This window comes from Felis catus, chromosome B4 (genome assembly GCF_018350175.1).
Source record: "Felis catus isolate Fca126 chromosome B4, F.catus_Fca126_mat1.0, whole genome shotgun sequence".
Classification (NCBI taxonomy): domain Eukaryota; kingdom Metazoa; phylum Chordata; class Mammalia; order Carnivora; family Felidae; genus Felis; species Felis catus.
The window spans coordinates 131,599,731-131,621,819 of record NC_058374.1 but is presented as its reverse complement, the minus strand read 5'-3'; the positions used below and the strand labels follow the sequence as shown (position 1 = coordinate 131,621,819).

General features: G+C 51.1%; 1 protein-coding gene and 2 long non-coding RNA genes across 12 annotated transcripts; 2 read left to right on the top strand and 1 right to left on the bottom strand.

Moving 5' to 3' along the window:
- The first annotated feature begins 9 nt into the window (after positions 1–9).
- LOC123386741 lies at positions 10–1,210 on the top strand. Its single transcript, XR_006601124.1, has 2 exons — positions 10–138; positions 1,065–1,210. It is a non-coding gene; the product is annotated as an uncharacterized LOC123386741 (long non-coding RNA).
- A 7,061-nt stretch (positions 1,211–8,271) lies between these two features.
- On the top strand, positions 8,272–20,275 carry ANKRD54 (ankyrin repeat domain 54). Of its 3 annotated transcripts, none has more exons than XM_045062346.1 (8): positions 8,272–8,702; positions 9,662–9,709; positions 14,731–14,829; positions 17,611–17,682; positions 18,061–18,207; positions 18,283–18,407; positions 18,647–18,754; positions 19,126–20,275. In XM_045062346.1, the coding sequence occupies exons 1-8, from the start codon at positions 8,378–8,380 to the stop codon at positions 19,198–19,200; spliced, it is 999 nt and encodes a 332-aa protein (XP_044918281.1). In that variant the 5' UTR covers positions 8,272–8,377; the 3' UTR covers positions 19,201–20,275. The 3 variants fall into 3 exon arrangements, with proteins under 3 accessions (XP_044918281.1, XP_003989298.4, XP_044918282.1); XM_003989249.6 differs by having other exon boundaries at positions 8,276–8,702; positions 18,160–18,207; XM_045062347.1 differs by having other exon boundaries at positions 8,563–8,702; positions 14,736–14,829; positions 18,160–18,207.
- LOC102899103 lies at positions 10,334–20,950 on the bottom strand. 8 transcript variants are annotated; one of them, XR_006601121.1, is made up of 5 exons: positions 19,032–19,161; positions 16,310–16,388; positions 13,785–14,806; positions 13,271–13,494; positions 10,334–11,635 (listed from the first exon to the last, which is right to left on the bottom strand). It is a non-coding gene; the product is annotated as an uncharacterized LOC102899103 (long non-coding RNA). The 8 variants fall into 8 exon arrangements; XR_006601120.1 differs by lacking the exon at positions 19,032–19,161 and adding an exon at positions 18,265–18,403; XR_006601119.1 differs by lacking the exon at positions 19,032–19,161 and having other exon boundaries at positions 10,334–10,509; positions 10,820–11,635; positions 16,310–16,542.
- Between the last annotated feature and the right edge of the window lie 1,139 nt (positions 20,951–22,089).

Below are 22,089 nucleotides of genomic sequence, written 5' to 3'. Positions count from 1 at the left end.
AGTGCTTGCGCAAATTCGGAAGAAAGAGTGAACTGCTTCGGCATGACAAAGAATGGGCAAAGAGAAACCAGAAATGATGCCACACAAAAGATGGCTGACAGCTTCCTCTGGCGACTTCTCGCAAGAAAGGAAGTTCGGGTACGGGGGCCTGATGTTGGATTTAGGTGTAAGCAGTTTGCCTGCAGCAAGGAATGTTTTCAAATGTTTGGCTTCGAAAGACTAAACTTACTGGTTTAGAAGTTGAGACTTGGTCCCATGCAGCTAGAGGTCATTGACACAAGGCGCCTGCCAACTTTGGACAATAAGGTTGGAGCAGGCAATGGGAGGCCCACTGTGATGTGGGGCCCTAGAGGCGGCCCTGCGACCCACCCATGCAGCTTCCAAGCTCGGGCTGTGGTCTTTTTCCAATCGGGAGGTAGGGTGGGTGCGCCTCCTGGAGAAGTCCTCGAGTTAGAGATGGGGTTCTAAAACAAACCAGCGAAAACCGGCCTGTGGGCCAAGGGCCTTAGTGTGGTCATCTACCCAGCCACGACACCTAACAGAAATCTGGATTCCAGTCCCTGCTCAACTGCGGATATGCTGTGTGACTAGGAGTGTTCCTCACCCTCCTTAGGCCCCAGCCTCTGCTTCCTCTTTTAAAACAGCTACTCCAGCTTTTTCCCTGCCAGGCACAGTCCACCTCGGGTTTTTCGCATTCACATTTAACCTGGTGTCGCTTATAGAATGCAGTCCTCCCAGATAGGTGCAAGTTTCCCTCTGGTTCTACCTTCCGTTCTATGAGCATCCTATTTAGAATGGCGATGCCCTGCCCCATCCCAGCTCTTTGTGTCAGGTTTTTGCTTTGCCTTCCCTTGGAACTAGCACCAAGAGGTGATAACCACCACGGTGAGACAGGGAAACTGAAGGGACCCCATTTTTAGAAAGACTGCTTCTCTGCTGTTTTTCTGCTAGGCCACATTTACTTTTGTTTGTATCGCACCTTGCGTCTCAATAAGCCAAAGAAGCTGTGTTCCCACTCCAAGGGGAAAGCAAGAAAGTTAATCATTCTCTGAGTTTCTTCTTAGGCCCCCACACACCTGATAACATCTAAGCAGATGAGGATCCCAAACATGTTCCAGAACATCAGCTTCAAACAAACCCCAGCCAAAGCTGGCATCAGTCCCTCCTACCCAAAGTGATTTATGAAATAACACCTGTTGTTCACCTGTCACTCGCCTTTGTCATCCTTTTCCTGGGCCCTTTTCTGATATAATAAACAGATGACCCCAAGCAACAGAGACTCGCTTTCCTTTCCTTTCCAGTCTCCCAGATACTCCATCGACTATACTCTATCTCGTACCCTTTCCAGTGCACTGTTTTCATTTCCTCCTTGCTCATGTTTCATGTTTCCTCCTGGCTCTTGGTTTCCTGTTTGGATCATGCCCCAAGCCAAGGACCCTCTTGGCTGGTCCTGCAGGGCCCCCATCTGGGTCCTCAGACCCAGCCGGCCAACATCAGTAGAATTAAAGCTTAAAATTTAGGGACCTTTGGTTCCCCAAGACTCTTCTGTGGCTTGAGGAGGGTCTCAGCAATGTGCTCATATGGTCCTTTGCTTCTGTAGATTTTCTTTTTTTAAAAAGTTATTGATTTAAGTAGTCTCTACACCCAACGTGGGGCTCGAGCTCACAACGCCGAGATCAAGAGCCACGTGCTCTACCAACTGAGCCAGTTAGACACCCCTGTTTCTGTAAAATTTGCAAAAGTACTGTTTGTACAGCAATTGCTTAAAACTCTCCGTCTAATCCGACTTCTCCTGTGTCATACTTCCCTGTGTCATATTTAGTGGCGTTTGGGACTCAGCTAGAGGAAATCCAGCTGGGAATCTCTGAGTTTAGTAGAATATATGTATGTGATCCTCTTCTGTGTGTGAAGTTTTTGCTGGCCTTCCAGTGTGTAAGATATACCCACCACTCACTGTAATCGATGAGTGTCTTCAATGAAAGGATTATTGAAGGTTAGTCAGGGCACTAGGAAGCTTGAAATTACCTGAAAAATTACATTTCATATGGCAAAAATTTGATACAGCTTGTCCCCAACTTTGACAATTCTCAAAATGTTCATGACGTTACTGAAAAGGAATTGTGGCATCGGAAGAAGTTTTCCTAAATTATCAATAATAAACATGTTTACACCTGAAACTAATGAAACACTGCATGTTAACTGTACTGGAACTTAAAATGAAAATAAAAAGCAATTAAAAATTTTTTGATCTAACATGCTAGAGGAAAAATTAAATTATTTTTCCATTCTCATTATCGAAAGTGACCATACAAAATTGTTGTTATCTAAAGGGGTGATCAAAGCATATTCAGCTCAAAAAGGAAAAAGAAAACTAACAAATATGTTTCTTTTCTGGATTTTGTGATGTTTGTGTTATTTGTCAGATTTTAAAAATGTATTTATTTTGAGAGAGACAGAGAAAGTGCGAGCAGAGGAGGGGCAGACAAAGAGAGAGAATCCCAAGCAGGCTCCACCCAGGCGCCCCCATTTGTCAGGTTTTTAAGGTCACAAATTGCAATCTATAATGGCATGATTTCTTGCACAATTTGTGTTGTGATTTCTCGTTCTAAATAAATAGTTTCAGGGTGCCTGGGTGGCTCAGTGGGTTGAGCATCCAACTCTTGGTTTCGGCTCAGATCATGAACTCAGGGTTTGGAGTTTGAGCCCCAGTGGGACTCTCCCAGTGTGGAACCTGCTTGAGATGATCTCGCTCCCCTCCCCCACTCGTGCTCTCTCTTTCTCCCTCAAAATAAAAATGAACTTAAAAAAATAAAATAGGTCTCTTTCCTACCTAGTTTTGTTTTTGTAATTTCCTATTATTTTTAAAAATTATTTATTTGTTTATTTATCTTAAGTAGGCTCCACGCCCAGTATGGGGCTTGAACTCACAACCATGAAATCAAGAGTCACACACTCTACGGGTTCTCTATATCTCTCTCTATATAGTGTATATCTTAACATGTCCCAGTGGAGCTTCTGACTTTCTGCCTCAACCTTGTTCCTCCCTCAGTATTTCCCATCTTGGTTAGGGGCAACTTTAATTTGTTCATATGCTGAGGCCAAAGTCTTCAGAATCACCCTTGACTTGACTCTTGTAACACACGTTCAGTGCATCTGCATTTTGGTGGCTCTACCTCCAAAATGTTCCCTCTCAATTCTTACCACCTTGTTTCTATCATTCTTGTCCAAGCCACTATCATCTCACTTGTATTGTGATAACTAGCTTACCCTTCCCCCTTGCACTTCTCGGCCCATATTTGTAGAACTGCATTTGAGTTGAAACGTAGGCCATTGCCTGGCAGTATCTTAAGCTGGCTTAGAAACACAACTTTGAAAAAATAATAAATAAATATGGAACCCCATTACAGACTATGAAATGTCTGATCACAGGGTATTTGATTTTGCAAGGCTCCCCTGTTAATGGAAAATCAGTACTCCAAAGCCAAAGAAACTGTGGACAGACCAAAGCTCCTGGAACAATTTTACCCGGGGGAGTCGTCGAGAGGGTTCAGCCACTGAAAAGCTGCCCTGATTCTCTTGATCTTCATTTGCCTGGGATTTGACACCAGAAATTCTCTGACTCAGAAGAGCCATGACTTATATTTTGCAGTTGGCCTGGTCTCTTCGACAGGATTCCTTTCGAGCGCCACTCCCCGAGAACCCTGCATTTGTCTGTAGATCACTCACTGTTTCATTCTCCCGGGCATGGTCTCACAAGCCCCTGTCACCCACGTTTACTGCAGTGATATGTGGGCCCTGGGAGAGCAGTAGCTCTCAGAACTAGAGGCTCCTTAGTACGTGAAGTCCACTAGACAGAACAACACAACACAAAACAAAACAGTGACGCATCAGGCTGTTTCCTGACATGTTAAGTTGTATCCCTTCTATCACCATGAACATCAAGACAATCGTTCTTGCCCACTGTTCCCAACAAAGATTGACCTGAGTAAATTTAAAGATCAAATTGACTTTATTCAACAATTCATCAATGGGGCGGTAGCCCATCTAGCAATAGAAAAGCGCTTCACTGGGCTGCAGACAAGGAAAGGTTTTAAAAGGTGGAGAGGAAATCATTAGCAAAGAATGCACACTTTGGGAGCACCTGGGTGGTTCAGTCGATCAAGCATCCGACTCTTGGCTTCAGCTCCGTTCTTGATCTCACAGTTTGTGGGTTCGAGCCCCGCATCAGGCTCTGCTCTGACAGCGTGGAGCCGGCTTGGGATTCTCTCTCTTCCCTCTCTCTGTGCCCCTCCCCTGCACTCTCTCTCTCAAAATAAATAAGTAAACTTAAAAAAAAGAAAGAATGCACATTTCAGGCAAGGTCTCCTTGTTAAGGGGAGCGGCAGATTATCTCATTAGTCCTGACCAGGTAACTGGTTAAAGGCTACATTCCTGTGGCAGGGAGTGGGGGTTGAAGCTGCAATTAGCTTGGGTGTTGAGTCTTGGTTTGCCAACGTAGGGCTTAGTACAAGTGACTCCCTTTGGGGCCTGTCGTCTCTTTTTTTTTTTTTTTTAATTTTTCTTTTTCAACGTTTTTTATTTATTTTTGGGACAGAGAGAGACAAAGCATGAACGGGGGAGGGGCAGAGAGAGAGAGAGACACAGAATCGGAAACAGGCTCCAGGCTCTGAGCCATCAGCCCAGAGCCCGACGCGGGTCTCGAACCCACGGACCGCGAGATCGTGACCTGGCTGGTCGGACGCTCAACCGACTGCGCCACCCAGGCGCCCCCTGTCGTCTCTTTTTTAACACCAGAAATAAATAACCACGTTTCTGAAAACACAGGGCCCCCTCTCTGTAGCCTAAAAGAAAAATTCTCAAATTGTTGAAAATATCATTGTCACGTCTCTATCTTGATTGGGGTGGTTGTTACATGAGTATACACACTTGTCAAAAATCATCAGCCTTGTACACTTCATATGTGGGAATTCTACTGTAGGCCATTCATACCTCAAAATGTTTGATTTTTATATTATAAGTAACATTAGTAACAAATAGCTAACCAAACAATTTTGGAACTTATGTGATGACAAAACGTTAGCACCTTTAAGAAATTAAAAAGATGATTCTCCAAACTTTGTAATAAATTATCAGTTGTTAAAAAAAATGATTATAATACCCATAAAGAGTAAGCTTACTTAATCGTTAATGAAGGAACCAACAGTATGACAGAGCTGGTTTGGAAAGAGTTTGAGAAGAGTTAAAGGAATACTGGATTATGATTGCCAATCATATTTCATACCCTATAGGATAATAAAACCGTAACCTTTGGGATTATTTTCTCCATCAGGTATGCAAAAATGATTGCATCTTAGCTGTTTCCTCCAAGGGAACTTCTAACTTTACAGAGTTGGAAAACATCAATGGATCCTCATCAATTGTTAGGGTTAAATTTCCCCAGGGTCAGATGGCCCTTCTGTGGGTTTGCGAGCAATTCTCTAGCATGATATTGAAAAGGCACACAATCACCATATGACGTATTTCCAGGTACAGAGGAGGGCTTGAACTCATGACTGTGAAATCGAGACCCGAGTGGAGATCAAAAGTTGGAGGCTTAACCGACTGAGCCACCCAGGCACCCCATATCTTCCCATGTTGTAAAAACTCTGGAAATTAAAAACGTTATGTGAAACTTTCAACTTTTAAATGTTGGCAATCAGTTCAAATGGCTCTAAGGTACTGTGAAGGCCAACAGGGTGAGAGAAAGAATGAAAGGAAAATCCTGCTGAATCTGGCCTGAGCTAGTGTCAGTATCTGACCTATAACAATACCTTCTTATGGAAAGACTGAGGCCCAAAGAAAGGAGATACTTAACCCCACATCACAAGGTGAGTTTGGGCCAGACAGGACTTAAAGCCCAAGTCCCTGGATTCCCAGGTAGAAGCTTTTCCCACAAGGCAAACATTATAGGTATTTTCTTTGTCTCCCACCAAGTGTTTCGTATTTTTGTTTGCTGATTAACCAAATAAAAACGACTAGTGTGAATGCTTGCAGTACCCTTAGGTTAAGTTCAAGCCAGTGTGATGGGCCCACTGTTGCACAGGATTCGTATGACCCTAGCCTGCATCCTACCCGTATTTATTATAATAGCAATACCTACCATTTTTTTTGAGCATTAACTCTGTGCCAAGCTCTGTGCTTTACTCACATTATATCATTTAGTCTTGTGATAACCACATGCTGTAGGCACTACTATTACCTTCACTTTATAGGTGGGAAACTGAGGCTCAGAAGGTAAAGTCACTTGTTCAAAGCCATGGCCCCACATATTCATAGCTCCAGAGTTGATGGTTTCAACCACTGGGCTATACTATCTCCATTCATTCATTTATTCATTCATTCATTCAGTCAGTCAGTCAGTCAGTCAAATAGCTACAATGTGGTGTTGCCAGTTGCTAAACCAGGCAGCACGGGAGAATACAGCTCAAGTTCAAGTGTAAAGCCCTGAGGCTATGGCTAACTGGATCCACATTCAACCCACATCCTATTGTTCTAATCCAAAATAACAAGTGCCTTTCAAACACACAGAAGGGTGGGCCATGTAATTTATACTTCAACAACGTTGATTTAGAAAGGAGAAGTAACAATCGCCTCTAAATGTGTAGAGATCCTGCTCAAATTAAAAGATTGTGACAGTGCACACATATTTAGTGGACTAGATTGCTTGAGGACCAGACACGCTCATAGGAGGAAGACAATGGCTGTCTGCTAGGATAAAGGGTTTGCACTTTAGTCTGACCTCAGTGGGTAGGCAGATCCTACAGACAAGAAAAGAATTGTGTGTTAGCCAGCATGTGCACCTTGAATTCTACAAAGAGAGACTAGAGGGAAGGAGACTACCTCGGAGGTTATTACATGGAAAAAGGAGGAATGAATAGTAAAGTTATTTCCAGATACATTCAGCAGGAGTGAGATATAAATACCCAGATGTCACTTAAACTCTCTGGAGCCAGGTTTCCAGCAGGTTCTTCATTACAGAAAACTGTGTGATAGAGAGGGCTGCTCTGGCCTCAAATCCTAGTTCTTCAACTTTCTAACCCAGTACCCTTGGGTAATTCATATAACATCTCAGGACTTCAATTTCCTGGTCTGCAAAGTGGGTGTAACATTATCTACCTGCTAAGACTCTTGTAGGGGAGAAATAAATGGTGCAATATATATCAAGCACTTAGTAAATGACACATGTTCAGTGTTTATCTCTTTTCTTTGTTTGTTTTCAAACAAACAGTATTTTTCTCCATTACAGTACCATGAGAAACCTCACAATGTTGTTCTGAGACGACTACAAATTCTGAAAGTGCTTTTCAACTGTCAGAGAAAGGTTACCTTCAGTGAGAAGGAAGAACTTTTGTCTGGACCAAAGCCCTTGTCCAAAGACAGCTGGGCATCCATAAACAAGTCCCTTGTCTCTCTGGCTTCAACTCCTCGTTTGTGAAATAGGGATGGTCCTCCTCGTCCACCTTATAGGAGTGTCTATGGGATAGTGGGTTGTGCGAGGGGGTTGCTAAGCTCATTCACTGCGCGCGGAGCCCGTCCGTGTTTCCGGCTCCATCCACCCCCACAGGGCTGTGAGCATCTCATCGAGCAGCGACTCTGATCTTGGGTCCGAAACTGAACACAGAGTTACCTGGCTCCTAGCGACTGGCTCTCGGACTGCAGTGTCGCTGTGGGGCAATTACGTTAAATTACAATTCTTTGTAAATCAGTGATCAACGCTGGGCTTACGAGAGAACCCAAACTAAAGGGATCTTTCCCATTTAGAAGCTATTACTCCTCGGTTTGCGGTAATAGTCCCCAATTTTAACACAGTCTCATTTTCCTACTTACACTAGGCACTTCCCACCAGGAAGTCCTTTTTTTTTTTTTTTTTTTTTAAACTTCAGTGCTTTGAAATGCAACCGTATGCATCCCCATAGTTCGGCTTCTTAATTTTCCTTAGAGAGTGGTTGCAGATCATCTTAACGGGATTGGTTAAAGCTTCTGCCCGTTATCTTCCCCTCACCCGATGGGGGTAACGGAGGGGGGAAAAATAAGGGTGTCTTAAACTTAGCTGTTTTACTGGCTCCGGCGGCGACGTACGGCGAGGGCGTAGGCCGTTCAAATTTGTGATTGGTTATTATGTCCGTCAATCGCGCTGCCGGAAACCAATTCCATTGCCCCGACCGTGCCCGGTTGGCTGCTCGCGACAGGAGTCCGCCCCCCCCCCTTCGGTTGCCGTGGTTGCAGGCCGGACCCGCCCGCTCGCCCGCTGACAGCGAGGCTTAGGGCGGAGGAAGCGGGTCGGTTGGTGGGTCGGGAACGAGGCTCCGGCGGCCAGGCCCCGCGCAGAGCCGTTGCCATGGCAGCCGCCGCCGGGGGCGCGGACGACGAGCCGCGCTCCGGCCGCTCGAGCTCGGATGGGGAGTGCGCCGTGGCCCCGGAGCCGCTGACGGGCCCCGAGGGCCTCTTCTCCTTCGCGGACTTCGGGTCTGCTTTGGGCGGCGGCGCGGGCCTCCCCGGCCGGGCGTCTGGCGGGGCCCAGTCCCCGCTGCGCTACCTGCACGTCCTGTGGCAGCAGGACGCGGAGCCCCGCGATGAGCTGCGCTGTAAGATCCCCGCCGGCCGGCTGAGACGCGCCGCCAGGCCCCACCGCCGGCTCGGGCCCACTGGCAAGGAGGTGCACGGTGAGGAGCGCGGACACCCCGGGGCCCTGACCTCCCCCGACCCCTCCGGACGGGGTCCTCGGACGGCTGAGCCCAGGGCCCCGAGCGACCCCTCCCGAGTCGAGTCTCCTTTCAGTAGGAATCAGGATGTTAGCGCGGCTAAGGACCGTGAAGGTGAAAGAGACTGTCTTTAAGCGCCTGGTAATTCCTGAACGGAAACTTTTCATGACTCCAGGCGGTTATCAGTAAGTAGGTAATACAATGGAGCCCTGGAGACTACTTTTAGTATCGGAGAGGGGAGGCAAGTTTCACCAACTCGTTTAAACGCACAGACCGGGTGTGGACCCCTGTGCCTCGTTTAAGCCTTAGGCGAACTATAGAAGCTTTAACTATAGAAGCTTAGTTTTCTCGTCTGTAAAGTGAGTACAGTACTTGCTTTATGGGGATGTTTGGTGCATTGAGGAAGGTGATGAACATGCGGCGATCACTCTGCTTTTGTTGTGTGCCAGAGCCTGTGGGGCGGTATGTGATCATTTCTGATCCTCACGATGACTCCAAGCCATGCAGAAACCGTTCCCATTATGTGGAAGAGGAAACTGAGGCTCAGGGAGATTGCCTTGCTCCAAGTCACATACCTTTCAGAAAGTGGCCGTGTTGGAATGAGAACCCATGTCTGCCAGCCTCAAACTCCTACTCTGATATGTCCATTGTATTTTTTACATTGTGTGGGTGACATGGAGAGCCAGGAGCTGACTCCAGAGGCCTTGAAGGATTTGCGACACAGTGTGCCTTTCGCATTTGCCGTGCCGCGTTTCAAGTTTTTTCCTTGTTCCCAGGGTAGTGTCTCTTGTATCCTGGTGCCTTTCTGTCCCTTTAGATGCTATCGTGGGCGAATGGTGGATTAGCTAGGAAGCCATCCACTTTCGGCTTCATCATGACTTGTTTTGTTTTGAACTGGAACTCTCTTACTCTCTTCACAGCTCTGAAGAGGCTGAGGGACTCGGCCAATGCCAACGACGTGGAAACAGGTGAGTGTGCAAAGCAGGGCTAGCCCTCTGGGCTAGGGGAAGAAAACTCGAGGCAACCAGTTCCTGGGAAGACAGTGCTTGAATTCAGTATGCCAGCTCACCCCTTGGACCAAGCTCATAGTATATATTGTATAACTGTAATTCACTTGCAAGAGACAAGTCTGGCTTACATGCTTCCTCTTCCCATGCATCCCTGTCACCCTGAACTTCCCGATGTCCTAGGGTTCATCGCTCTGTGGGCTCCCTGAGGCTGGGACCAGGTCTGCTTTTGTATCCTTGGCACCTGGCAACAAGGGTAGGAGCTTTTTAGAATTTCTGGCTAACGGGAACGAACAGTCAGCTTTAACTGTCAGGAGAGCCGCCGTCTGAACAGAGCTGAGGCTTTGCGGTAGTTGGGTCAGTGGTTCTCAGACTTGTTTCGTTGACAGGACATGTGAAGGGAGTGGGAGGGGCTCCTAGCAGGACACCACTCTGGGTTTTTTTTTTCCTTTTTTTTTTATTAAAAAAATGTTTTTTTAATGTTTATTTATTTTTTAGACAGAGAGAGACAGAGCATGAATGGGGGAGGGGCAGAGAGAGGGAGACACAGAATCTGAAACAGGCTCCAGACTCTGAGCTGTCAGCACAGAGCCCGACGTGGGACTCGAACCCACGAACTGTGAGATCGTGACCTGAGCCGAAGTCAGACGGTTAACCGACTGAGCCACCCGGGGGCCCCACCACTCTGGTTTTTTATTGTTGCTGTCCAGCGTTCATTGGCCGACAGGGCAGTGGCAGCATCAGAGGTAGAAGGACAAGTTCTAGAGGAAAAAAAATCAAATTTTATCCATATATTCGTTGTCTACGGCTGCTGCAACAAATTACCACAAACATAGTGATTTAAAACAACACAAATTTCCTTTTTTTTTTTTTTTAAGTTATTTTACTTGGGGAGGGGAGGGGCAGAGAGTGAGGGAGAGAGGATCCCAGGGCAGAGCCCGACAGGGGGGGGTCGAACTCAGAAACCGCGAGACCATGACCTGAGCGGAAGTCGACTGAGCCATCCAGGCGCCCCAACCCAAGTTCCTTTGCATACAATTCTGGGGGTCAGAAATCCAACACAGATCTCACCGTGCTGAAAGCAGCATATCTGCAGGGCTACATTTCTTTCTGGAGGCTCCAGAGGAAACTCGGTCTCCCTCTGCCTTTTCAACGTATAGGGGCCACCCACATCCCTTGGCCTGGAGTCTTCTCCCTCTAACTTCAAGGTCAGCGACAGTAGACGGAACCCTCACGCTGTTGTCTCTCTGTGCTGACAGCTCGGAGCCTGGAGCCCGCTGCGGATTCTGTGTCTCCCTCTCTCTCTGCCCCTCCCCGGCCCATGCTCTGTCTCTCTCTGTCCCAAAAAGAAATAAAAACATTAAAAAAAATTTTTAAACCATGGGCCTTGAAATGGTTCCATTACCCCTGGCGTAGCCTAGTGAACAGGCCTGGAAACCGGAGGCCTTTTCAGCTCTCTTCGCTTTGGTCCCCTTTTCCATGAACTTGGATATTTTGGAATATTTCAGCAGCAACCCAGATAGCTTTTCAAGGAAAAAATGATGTGCTCTCTTTTTAAGATCGCTAGTGTGTGGCCAGAGAATATTTGAATTACGTTTCCCTTCCACAGAAAGCCTAGTTCATCTTGAATCAGGTACTCACATGGTTGGTGGTTTCATTATACTGAGAGAAATGCTGTAATTTTCCAGAGTCTCTGACATACTCATCTTCAAATCTAAATGGCTCTTAGGTTTACCAGGCTCTCGCGAGGCTCCGACGGTGACTCTGTAGGATTAGCCTCTTTATTGCTTTTCTCTCTCTGGTCAGCATTTCCTTTTCCTTCTCCGCATGTTTATTGGGTTTTTGCTGTAGTTTAGCAATTACCGTGGGCATAAAATTGATGTCCTGCTATTGTTAAATAATAACATATTTTCACATATATGAAAATTATATACACATTTAAAATATTTGAGAGCTTAGGGAAATATACAAGAAAAACATCCATAAGCAGCAAAGGAAATAATCTCTGTTGATATTTTGGTGACACTGTCCCTTCCCATCCTTTGTCCTACGCAGAGAATTTTTCATTATGGGCTGGCAAACTGTGCTGTATACACAATTTTGTAGGCTGGGTAATTTTTCACGGTCTTTGTCGCCATTTGTTTTCTCAAAATGGAAATGTCATTTTCCCCCTCTTTGTAGAATGAATACATGGCTGTATGGGTTTTTTTTTTTTTAGGCTTACAAGGTAAAAACCAAAAATTACTGTAGCATTCCATTCTCCAATCAAAACCACAATTTTTCAAAAGCTTTTTTTTTTAATGTCTATTTATTTTTGAGACAGAGCATGAGCAGGGAGGGAGAGAGAGGGAGACAGAGAATCCAAAGCAGGCTCTGTGCCGTCGGCGCAAAGCCTGATGTGGGGCTTGAACCCAAGAACCGCGAGATCATGGCCTGAGCCAAAGTCGAACGCTTAACCGACTAAGCCACCCAGGCGCCCCACCACAATTTTTAAAAGATGCCCGTCATGCCTTCAGAGGGACAAAGCAAGGGTTATTTAGTTAGTCATATATTTGTTTTTTTATATTTAAAATTTTTTTTCAACGTTTTTTATTTATTTTTGGGACAGAGAGAGACAGAGCATGAACGGGGGAGGGGCAGAGAGAGAGGGAGACACAGAATCGGAAACAGGCTCCAGGCTCTGAGCCATCAGCCCAGAGCCTGACGCGGGCTCGAACTCACAGATCGCGAGATCGTGACCTGGCTGAAGTCGGACGCTCAACCGACTGCGCCACCCAGGCGCCCCTAGTTGGTCATATATTTGTACAACGGTTTTTCATTTTTAAGATAATTTCCCAGGTATGGGGTTATCACATCAAAAGATATGCATATTTTTTTGTTGTTGTTTTTTTAATATACTTTTTAACGTTTATTTATTTTTGAGACAGGGAGAGACAGCATGAACGGGGGAGGGTCAGAGAGAGAGGGCGACACAGAATCTGAAACAGGCTCCAGGCTCTGAGCTGTCAGCACAGAGCCTGACGCGGGGCTTGAACTCACGGACTGCCAGATCATGACCTGAGCCGAAGTCGGATGCTTAACCGACTGAGCCACCCAGGCGCCCCAAGATAGGCATATTTTGATGGCTTCTGGTAGATACTGCTGTAGCGCTCTCCAAAAAGACTGGACTTGCCCAGGACACCTACGTGGCTCAGTCGGTTGGTTAGTTGAGCATCTGACTCTTGATTTCCGTCCAGGTCACGATCCTAGGGTCATGGAATCGAGCCCCACATGGGGCTCCCCGCTGAGCGTGGAGCCTGCTTGAGACTCCCTTCCCTTCTCTTTCTCTTCCTCTCCCTCTCCCTCTCCCTCTCCCTCTCCCTCTCCCTCTCCCTCTCCCTCTCCCCCTCCCTCTCCCTCTTCCTCTGCCTCCTCCCCCCTTGCATTCTCTCTCTCTCTCTCCCTCTCTCTCTCTCTCTCTCTCTCTCAAAAGAAAGAAACCAACCAACCAACCAACCAACCAACCAACCAAAAAGACCATACCTGCACAAATCACGAAAGAGAATGGACTCTTTTAGCTTTGTCTTATCTCTTTGATACGGGTTGTCTTTTGGTGAATGTACTGAGATGGCTTGAAGTCCTTACTTCTCTTCCACTCTCCTAACCCTTTTCCTGCCACCTTCATTCAGTTAGTCAACAGCGATCCTGGAGCTGCGCAAATCCCGTCTCGATCCCAAGTATTAAGTAAGATGCACGACACAAAAAACCTACAATATAATTCAAGAGAAAGAATATAAAGTGATCCCCTTTCCAAAATAAACCTCCCCCCCTCCTCCTTCCCCCCCAAAAAAAGAAAAAGCTGAGGTGATGTGTTTAGTTGGAGAGGTCTAAGTTCTGGAGAGACCAGAGAAGTCTGGGTTTGTGTCGCAGCTTTGCCCCCCGACAGCCGGGTGAATGTACCCGGGGCACATCACATAGTGGGGCGCTTCTCCTGGCTCGTAAGATGGACGTGATACCTGGCTGGGGGGGGGGGTCACCGGGCTTAGCAGTCGGGTACCTGGTGCCAGGCTGGTGCTCGGCGTAGGGGGACGATATCCAAAACCAGCGCGGCGTTTTAATGTCAGAGCAGCGAGGTGAACTGGGCACTGAGGACCCGCGGATGATGGAGTGGCTCCCTGGGCTTGAAGTGAAGGAGGAGGAGGAGATGCCGGGCTTCGTCTGGAGTCCTTGAGAGGTTCGCTGGCGGAGACTAAAAACGTCAGTTGCTCTAAAATGATGTTTGGCAGCAATTTCTCCATTTCAGCTGGACACACACATGTGTCACATAATGCGTCACATTTTGTAATGGCTCCATACTTTGCAACGAAGAAATTTCATATCCATTATTGTTATTACAGCAGCTCTGGAGATTGGCAGGGCGGAGATTATTGCCATTTGCCGGTGAATTGGGGCCCAGATTCAGGCCTTCCTGCTCTGAGCCCCGCTCTTTCCACTGCCCCGTGCCGTTGGCAACGTACTCCTCTCTTCGTTACCCGGCTTAGCCTGGGACTTAGTCTTCGTGGCTCCAAACCTGTGCTCTGGCCGCTCACTCTAAAAGGCCACCTCCCAGGAGCAAAGTGAGCGCTGCCCCCGCAGCTTGGGCTGCTGTGTCCAACTGGAAAGGGTGTGTATCCAAATGGATGTGGGGGCCAAAGTCTGTGTGCTGGGGATTTCTGTGATTCGAGAACTCCTGACGCTGAGGGCCAAGATCCTTCTGTGATGTTCTAACCCTAGACGTAGTTTGAGCAGCCCGAATCGGGGGTTCCCAGTTGTGCCCTCAGGAGAGTAAGTCCCTTGTCATGACATTCCTGTAAGGCCGGCATCCAGGAGGAGCTCGCTCTCCCACGGCTTATGGGTGCCTTACCTGCAGGCTCCCCTGAGCATCCGTGTTCACCCCCGGGGGCTGCAGCGTAACTCACGCTACCTCTCTGTCGCCCTCCCTCCCTCTGTCTTGGCGATGTCAGTGCAGCAGCTGCTGGAAGATGGCACGGATCCCTGTGCAGCTGATGACAAGGGCCGCACAGCTCTTCACTTTGCCTCCTGCAATGGCAATGACCGGATCGGTGAGTCCCGGGGAGGGAGGGGAGAGGGGAGCTGGGCAAGCAGCCTCTCTCTAGAGGTGCTGGGGGTGGGGGTGGGGGGGCCTCCTCACTCCCTCGGCCTGTGGAACTAGCACTGCCGGAAAGGGGAAAGAATACGATTGACTCTGTGGTTGGGGCCAGGCCTCCAAGACGTTCAGGCGACATTTACTCTGCGCCAAGCGCGGCAGCAGGGGAGCCCCTCCCTCCCCCTTTTAAGAGTCAGTTTTGGATGTGGTTTAACTCATGAACGGTGAGCTTTCTGGATGTATGCACCACGCAGATGAAGCTAAAGAAGATTAACACGGGTGCCTGCCTGGCTCAGTGAGTAGCGCGCGTGACTCTTGATCACATGATCAAGGGCGTGATCCTTCAAGCCCTACAGGGTCGTGAGTTTGAGCCCCACATTGGGTGTAGAGCCTACTTTTAAAAAAAAAGGAAAAAGAATATTTTCAGCACCCTGGCAGCCTACCTTTCTGCTCCTTAGCCCCACGTAGACCTTGAGTACCATAGGTTCGTTTTCCTGTTTTGTTTTTTTTTAATTTTTCAGTGTTTATTTATTTTTAAGAGAGAGAGACAGAACGCGAGCAGGGGAGGGACAGACAGCGAGGGAGACAAAGAATCCGAAGCAGGCTCTGAGCTCTGAGCTGTCAGCACAGAGCTGGACGTGGGGCTGGAACCCATGAGCCACGAGGTCATGACTTGAGCCGAAGTCGGAGACAGGGTGTGAGTGGGGGAGGGGCAGAGAGAGAGGGAGTCATAGAATCCAAAACAGGCTCCAGGCTCTGGGCCATCAGCACAGAGCCCGATGCGGGGCTCAAACCCACGAACTGCGAGATCATGACCTGAGCCGAAGTCGGACGCTTAACCGACCGAGCCACCCAGGCACCCCAGTGAACCCAAGTTCTTAATTTTATTTATTTATTTTTTTTAAGTTTATTTATCTATTTTGAGAGAGAGAGAGAGAGAGAGAGACAGAGCGTGAGCGGGGGAGGGGCAGAGAGAGAGGGAGACACAGAATCGGAAGCAGGCTCCAGGCTCTGAGCCATCAGCCCAGAGCCCGACTCGGGGCTCGAACTCATGGACCTCGAGATCGTGACCTGAGCTGAAGTCGGCCTGCTTAACCGACTGAGCCACCCAGGCGCCCCACCCAAGTTCTTAATTTTAATGAACCCAATCTATCGATCTTTTCTTTTTAATGGTTAGCATTTCTTTGACCTATTTAAGGATTTCTGTGACCTTGCCTATCCCAAGGTCGTAGAGATACTCTCTTGATTTCTTCTACCAGCCTTTCAAAAGACTTTCAGCTTTTACATTTAGGTCTAAGGTACATTTAGGTCTAAGGTACCTCCTCTTGCATTGGTTTCTGTATGTGGCATGCGGCTCAACCTGGCCTTGTCACATGAGTTAAGTCTGCCTGCACATCCATCTGGGTAACTGATAAGCCCTCAATACCACGACCCACCTTTGAGAGGGCATAGAGACTCTCAGGGAGGGGGATGTTCAGCATCTTCTACTGGCCTAATTCCCACTATGGCACTTGACTGTGGAAAGAGCAAAAAATGTCCTTGAGAGCCCTTACTAGTAGCCACTGCTGTTGGAAGAACTTTCCTTTTTTATTTTCTTTTATTATTTTTTTAAATGTTTGTTTATTTTTAATAGACAGAGAGAGAGAGAGAGAGAGACAGAGCATGAGCAGGGAAGGGGCAGAGAGAGAGGGAGACACAGAATCCGAAGCAGGCTCCAGGCTCTGAGCTCTCAGCACAGAGCCCGATGTGTGGCTCGAACCCCTGAACTGCGAGATCATGACCCGAGCCGAAGTTGGACGCTCAACCGACTGAGCCACCCAGGCGCCCCATCTTTTTTTAAAATGTTTATTTTTGAGGGGCGCCTGGGTGGCTCAGTCGGTTAAGCGGCCGACTTCGGCTCAGGTCATGATCTCGCGGTCCGTGAGTTCGAGCCCCGCGTCGGGCTCTGGGCTGACAGCTCAGAGCCTGGAGCCTGTTTCGGATTCTGTGTCTCCCTCTCTCTCTGACCCTCCCCCATTCATGCTCTGTCTCTCTCTCTGTCTCAGAAATAAATAAACGTTAAAAAAAATTTTTTTAATGTTTATTTTTGAGAGAGAGAGCGTGAGCAAGCAGGAGAGAATCCCAAGCAGGGTCCGCACTGTCAGCACAGAGCCCGATGCAGGGTTTGATCTCACAAACCGTGAACCGTGAGATCGTGACCTGAGCCGAAACCAAGGTTGGACACTTAACCAACTGAGGCGCCCCGGAAGAACATTCTCTAACCCTTAAAAATCTCAGTCTTTTCTGGGTGCCTGCGCGGCTCAGTCAGTCAAGCGTCTGACTTTGGCTCAGATCATGATCTCATGGTTCATGGGTCTGAGCCTGGCGTCGGGCTCTGTGCTGACAGCTCAGAGCCTGGAGCCCGCGTCAGATTCTGTGTCCCTGTCTCTCTGTTCCTCCCCAGCTCGTGCTGTCTCTCTCTCAATAAATAAATTTGAAAAATTAAAAAAAAAATCTCAGTCTTTTCAAACCTGCATGGGCCAGGAGGCTCTCCCAGAATCCTTAGTTCCTGGCCCTCAGAATCCTGCACATGAACCCTGTGAGTAAGTGGATGAATGAATGAACGAACGAACGAACGAACGGATGTATGAAACAACCTAGAAAACCGTATTTGCTTTCAATATTCCACACTTTGAGGAAGCCTCTTTAGCTAGGTAGGGGTGGCGGTTAGAGTCCTTGTGGGTTTTCCTGTTTCCAGTGCAGCTGCTCCTGGACCACGGGGCTGATCCCAACCAGCGAGATGGGCTGGGGAATACACCGCTGCACCTGGGTAAGCCTCCAGGACACCTTTCTCTGCGGCACAGATAGGCTCCTTTGATGGAGAGCCCGGGGGCCTGTCTGTAAGTTCCCAGCAGGATCTCCTATCATCTGGGGAGAGCTCGAGCCCCCGGGGCCACCACCACCCCCCAGTCTGCCTCTCATGGACTCCCCCTTGGGTCACCGGTTGGCTGGGTCCTGAGCACAGCTGCTTTAGCAACCTCAATGGCTCAGCAGAGCTCTGCTAGGGAAGGTGAGACCTGCGGCCTGTTCCTGCCCCGTGGCCGACCCACACTATGGCTCGCGGTGCAGCAGGTCCCATCCCCAAGCCTCGGTCTCCCTAGCTGAACGGGGAGGGAGTTGGACCCGCCCCGTTGCTGCCTTGGTGCAGGCACATCTGGAGGCACAGTCCCAGCGACTGCAGCCAACCTGGCACACAGGGCCAGGCCCTGGTGTCCCGGACTCTCAGGTCCCTGTTCTTCTTCCTCAGCGGCCTGCACCAACCATGTCCCCGTCATCACTACACTGCTGCGAGGAGGTACGTGCTCCCCGCCCCCTCGCCCTCCTCTCCCGCCCTCACCCCCAGCGCGCTCACCTCCGCCTGCTCCCGCAGGGGCCCGTGTGGATGCTTTGGACCGAGCTGGCCGCACGCCCCTGCACCTGGCCAAGTCAAAGCTGAACATCCTGCAAGAGGGCCACTCCCAGTGCCTGGAGGCTGTGCGGCTGGAGGTGAAGCAGGTGAGTGCCCTTCACGCTGGGCCAACGGCACAAACAAGCGCCGGACAGGTGCCGCCCGGACCACAGACAGACACGCCTGCCCGGGCGCACCCGGGCGCCTGGGTTGCTTCACACCGACCCCATCCGGCCACCGCTCCACTGGGCTTCGCGGCGGCGGCGGCGGCGGCGGCGGCGGCGGCTCTCTCTCTCTCTGCCACCTAGCGAGACCCCCAGCAGCTCAGCCCGGCCCCTTGTTCCAGATCATCCAGATGCTGAGGGAGTACCTGGAGCGCCTGGGGCGGCACGAGCAGCGGGAACGGCTGGACGACCTCTGCACCCGCCTCCAGATGACGAGCACCAGAGAGCAGGTGAGCTGCGGCGGCAGGGCCAGACCCAGGGCCTGGCGGGAGCCTCGGGGCCGGTGCCGCTCTGCTGTGCTACAGCTAGACGTTCAGAGTAGAAAGAGGCCGCGGCTGGGGGGCTGTAGCCCCCTGTGGACCTCGAAGCCCCTGTCTGCGTCCTTTGACGCCACTTGTGGCCCTTCTCTCGGGGACAGTCTGAGACCAGCTGGAGTCCAGGACTATCGATCGGACAGCTGCTCCACAGTCAGTGAAGCCACCACGTGCCCCAGGAAGCAACGCCTACCCTCCCGAGTCTGTGGCATCAGGGTGGAGATCGGGGGCCGAGACAGCTGGGCCCGTCGCGGCACCCGTGACAGAGCCGTGGTTTTGTCCCACAGGTGGATGAGGTGACCGACCTCCTGGCCAGCTTCACGTCCCTCAGCTTGCAGATGCAGAACACGGAGAAGAGGTAGCAAGAGAGGCTCCCAGGCTTCCTGCTCTGCCGCCGCCGCCCTCCCCCTGCCCCCGCTGCTCTCTCATCACAAAGGAAAAGCCCGAACCTGGGACTTTGGAGCCACACGTGTCTGGTGAGGCCTTGCCCCCAGATGCTACGGGGCAGAGACGCACTCTCACAGAGGCCCCGTGACTTCGGCGCCGCTCCCAGCCACGGTCTCTGTCATCTCTGTGGGCGGGGACCACAGCCCCCAGCTTCCCCCTCCGCTCCCACAGCACAGCAGCCACACCTGAGCTCCGGCCGACACGCGCTGTCCTAGCGGGCCTCACTCGTCTCGCGGCCTCCCTGCCCCCCGCGGCAGGCCCCAGAGCCTTCTCTGTGTCCCTTCCGGGCCGTGGGCTTGTCACAGCCAGCGGGGTGTGGGCTGAAGGCAGGCACCCTCGGGGGCTTCTTGGCTGGCCCTGAACCCCTCACCAGCAGTTAGATTTCGACTTGCCACCTGACTTTCAAGGAGACATTGCAGGGAGTGTCTCCGGTTGGAAGGGAGGGTTGGTGAAGCCCAGCCCTTAGAGATACAAGGCTTGGAAGGACCCTGCTGAACCCAAGGCAGAAAAGGCCCACCCTTTTTCTCCCAGCCTTTGAAATACCAGCAGGCGGAGTGGTCCCTTCTGCAGCCTAGTTGTAGTGGGCTGAATAGAGGTCCCCTCCCCCGCCCCAGATGGCCGCGTTCTTATCCCCAGGGACCTGTGAACATGACTTTATCGGGCAAAAGGGACTTTGCAGACATAGTTAAATTAACGGTCTTTGGGCAAGGCGACCCTCCTGGATTACCCAGGTGGGCTTGAGGCAATCGCAGGGACCCGAGTGACAGGAAAGCAGGTCAGAGAGGACGGAGGAGACACAGCGGGAAGGGGTCAGAGCTGAGGAACGCAGGCGCCCACGGAAGCCAGAAAAGGCAAGGAAGTGAGATGCTCCCCTCAGATCTCCCTGAGGGAGCCAGCCCTACTGACACTTTGACCTTAGCCCAGTGAGTCTGATTTGAGAACTCTGACCGCCAGAACTGTAAGAGAATAAATGTGTGTTGTTTTAAGCCACCAAGTTTGTGGACGTCTCCCTGTGGCTGCAGCCTCGGGAGACTGAGGCACTCGAGGAGGCGCAGGACTCGCTGTAAGGGAGGTACCCCAGTCCTGCCCCTGCAGGAGCAGACTCAGCCCGCGTTGTGGGCAGTGGACACGCCGAAGGCAGGGCGCCTCACGGCAGGGGTCCGCCACAAAAGGGGGGACGCGGGGTGGGGGGGGAGGCACCGCCTGGCCTTCTCCAAGGCACTGACTGCAGAGTAAAGACAGACTCCCCCCCCCCCCTCCCGTCACCATCCACGTCCACCCTGGCTCTGCCCCGTTTGCCCTCTCACCTCACCGGGGCCCTGGCTACTTTTCAGAAGGGAGCTTGTCCCCCAAAGCCCAGCTTGATCGGATCGGAATTGAACCCGCGGAGCCCAGATGCTCCCCAGGCCCCGAAGAGAAAAGATCTGTGTGGGTAGGAGATACCGGCTGGGGACCGCCTTCAGGACCCTGTGAGAGGAGAAGCCCCACCAGGACGGCAGGGGTGGGGAAGGGAAAGCGTGCTAGGCCCGAGACTGGGGAGAGCGAGGGGCCGATGAAGCGAACGAGTTTCCCCGGAGCTCAAGCTGCTGCCGCGGAGTAAACGGACTGCTTGTCTACGTGGCTGAGGGAGGGGAGGAGCGTGCTGAGAGGAGGAGCCCCGTGAGGGAGGGGTGCGCTGAGGGGAGGGGTGCCGGGGGGAGGGGGCGGTGCTGAGGGGGAGGGGCGCGCGGAGGGGCGGGGCGCCGTGAGGGAGGGAGGTGCTGAGGGGAGGGGCCGGGAGGGAGGGAGGGGCCGAGGGGCGGGGCGCCGTGGGGGTGGGTGGGGCTGAGGGGAGGAGAGCGCCGAGGGGAGGGGAGCCGGGAGGGAGGGAGGTGCCGAGGGGCGGGGCGCCGTTGGGGTGGGCGGTGCCGAGGGGAGGGGCGCGCCTAGGGGCGGGGCGCCGTGGGGAAGGGCGGTGCTGAGGGGAACTGTAGTGCTGAGGGGAGGGGCGCGCTGTGAAAGGCCAGGAGTGAGGGGCGGAGTGAGGAGAGGGGAGAGCGAGAAGTACAAGGGTGGGCGGCTTTTCTGCCTCTGAGGAACCCTGCCCACTCAGGTCCAGGAGCACGTTTGACTTTGCCCTCACTAGAGGCGCTGCTGGGGCTGGTGCCTACACACAAACCCCTTGGCCCATGAGCCCGGGGGTGGGGCTGGGCATGAGAGGGTCAAGGCAAAAGGGGAGGCAGGGGTGGGAGGGCATGGACCTCAAACTCAGTGGGCCCATTCTCTTGGGACCCGCCCCTCTGGGCCTCCATACCACACCCTACCCCTGGGGCGATCACCCTGGAGAGAGTTGAAGCTGTTTGTCAGCTTCAGGGCTAAGGGGTTCAATAAATGGGCTCTCGGAGAGGCGCGAACCCCCAGAAACTGCGCAAGATTTTGTGTGAAGGGTGTGCATGTGTGTTTCCGATAAAAGTGGCCATAGCTTTCATTCGCAGCAGGGTCCACACTCAGAAAAAGTTAGGAACCCTTGCTACAGAACTTCGGGAGCAGGGGCGCCTGGGTGGCTCCGCGGGTCAAGCGTGCCGCTTCGCCTCAGGTCACGATCTCGAAGTTACTAGGTTGGTGCCTCCTGCTGGGCTCTGCGCTCACAGCTAGGAAGGAGCCTGGAGCCTGCTTCCGATTCTGTGTCCCCTTCTCTCTCTACCCCTCCCCTGCTGGCACTCTGTCTCTCTCTCTCTCTCTCTCAAAAACAAATAAACATTAAAAAAAAAAAAAAAAAAAAACCACTTAGGGGAGCCTGGGTGGCTCAGTCAGTTGGGCGGCCG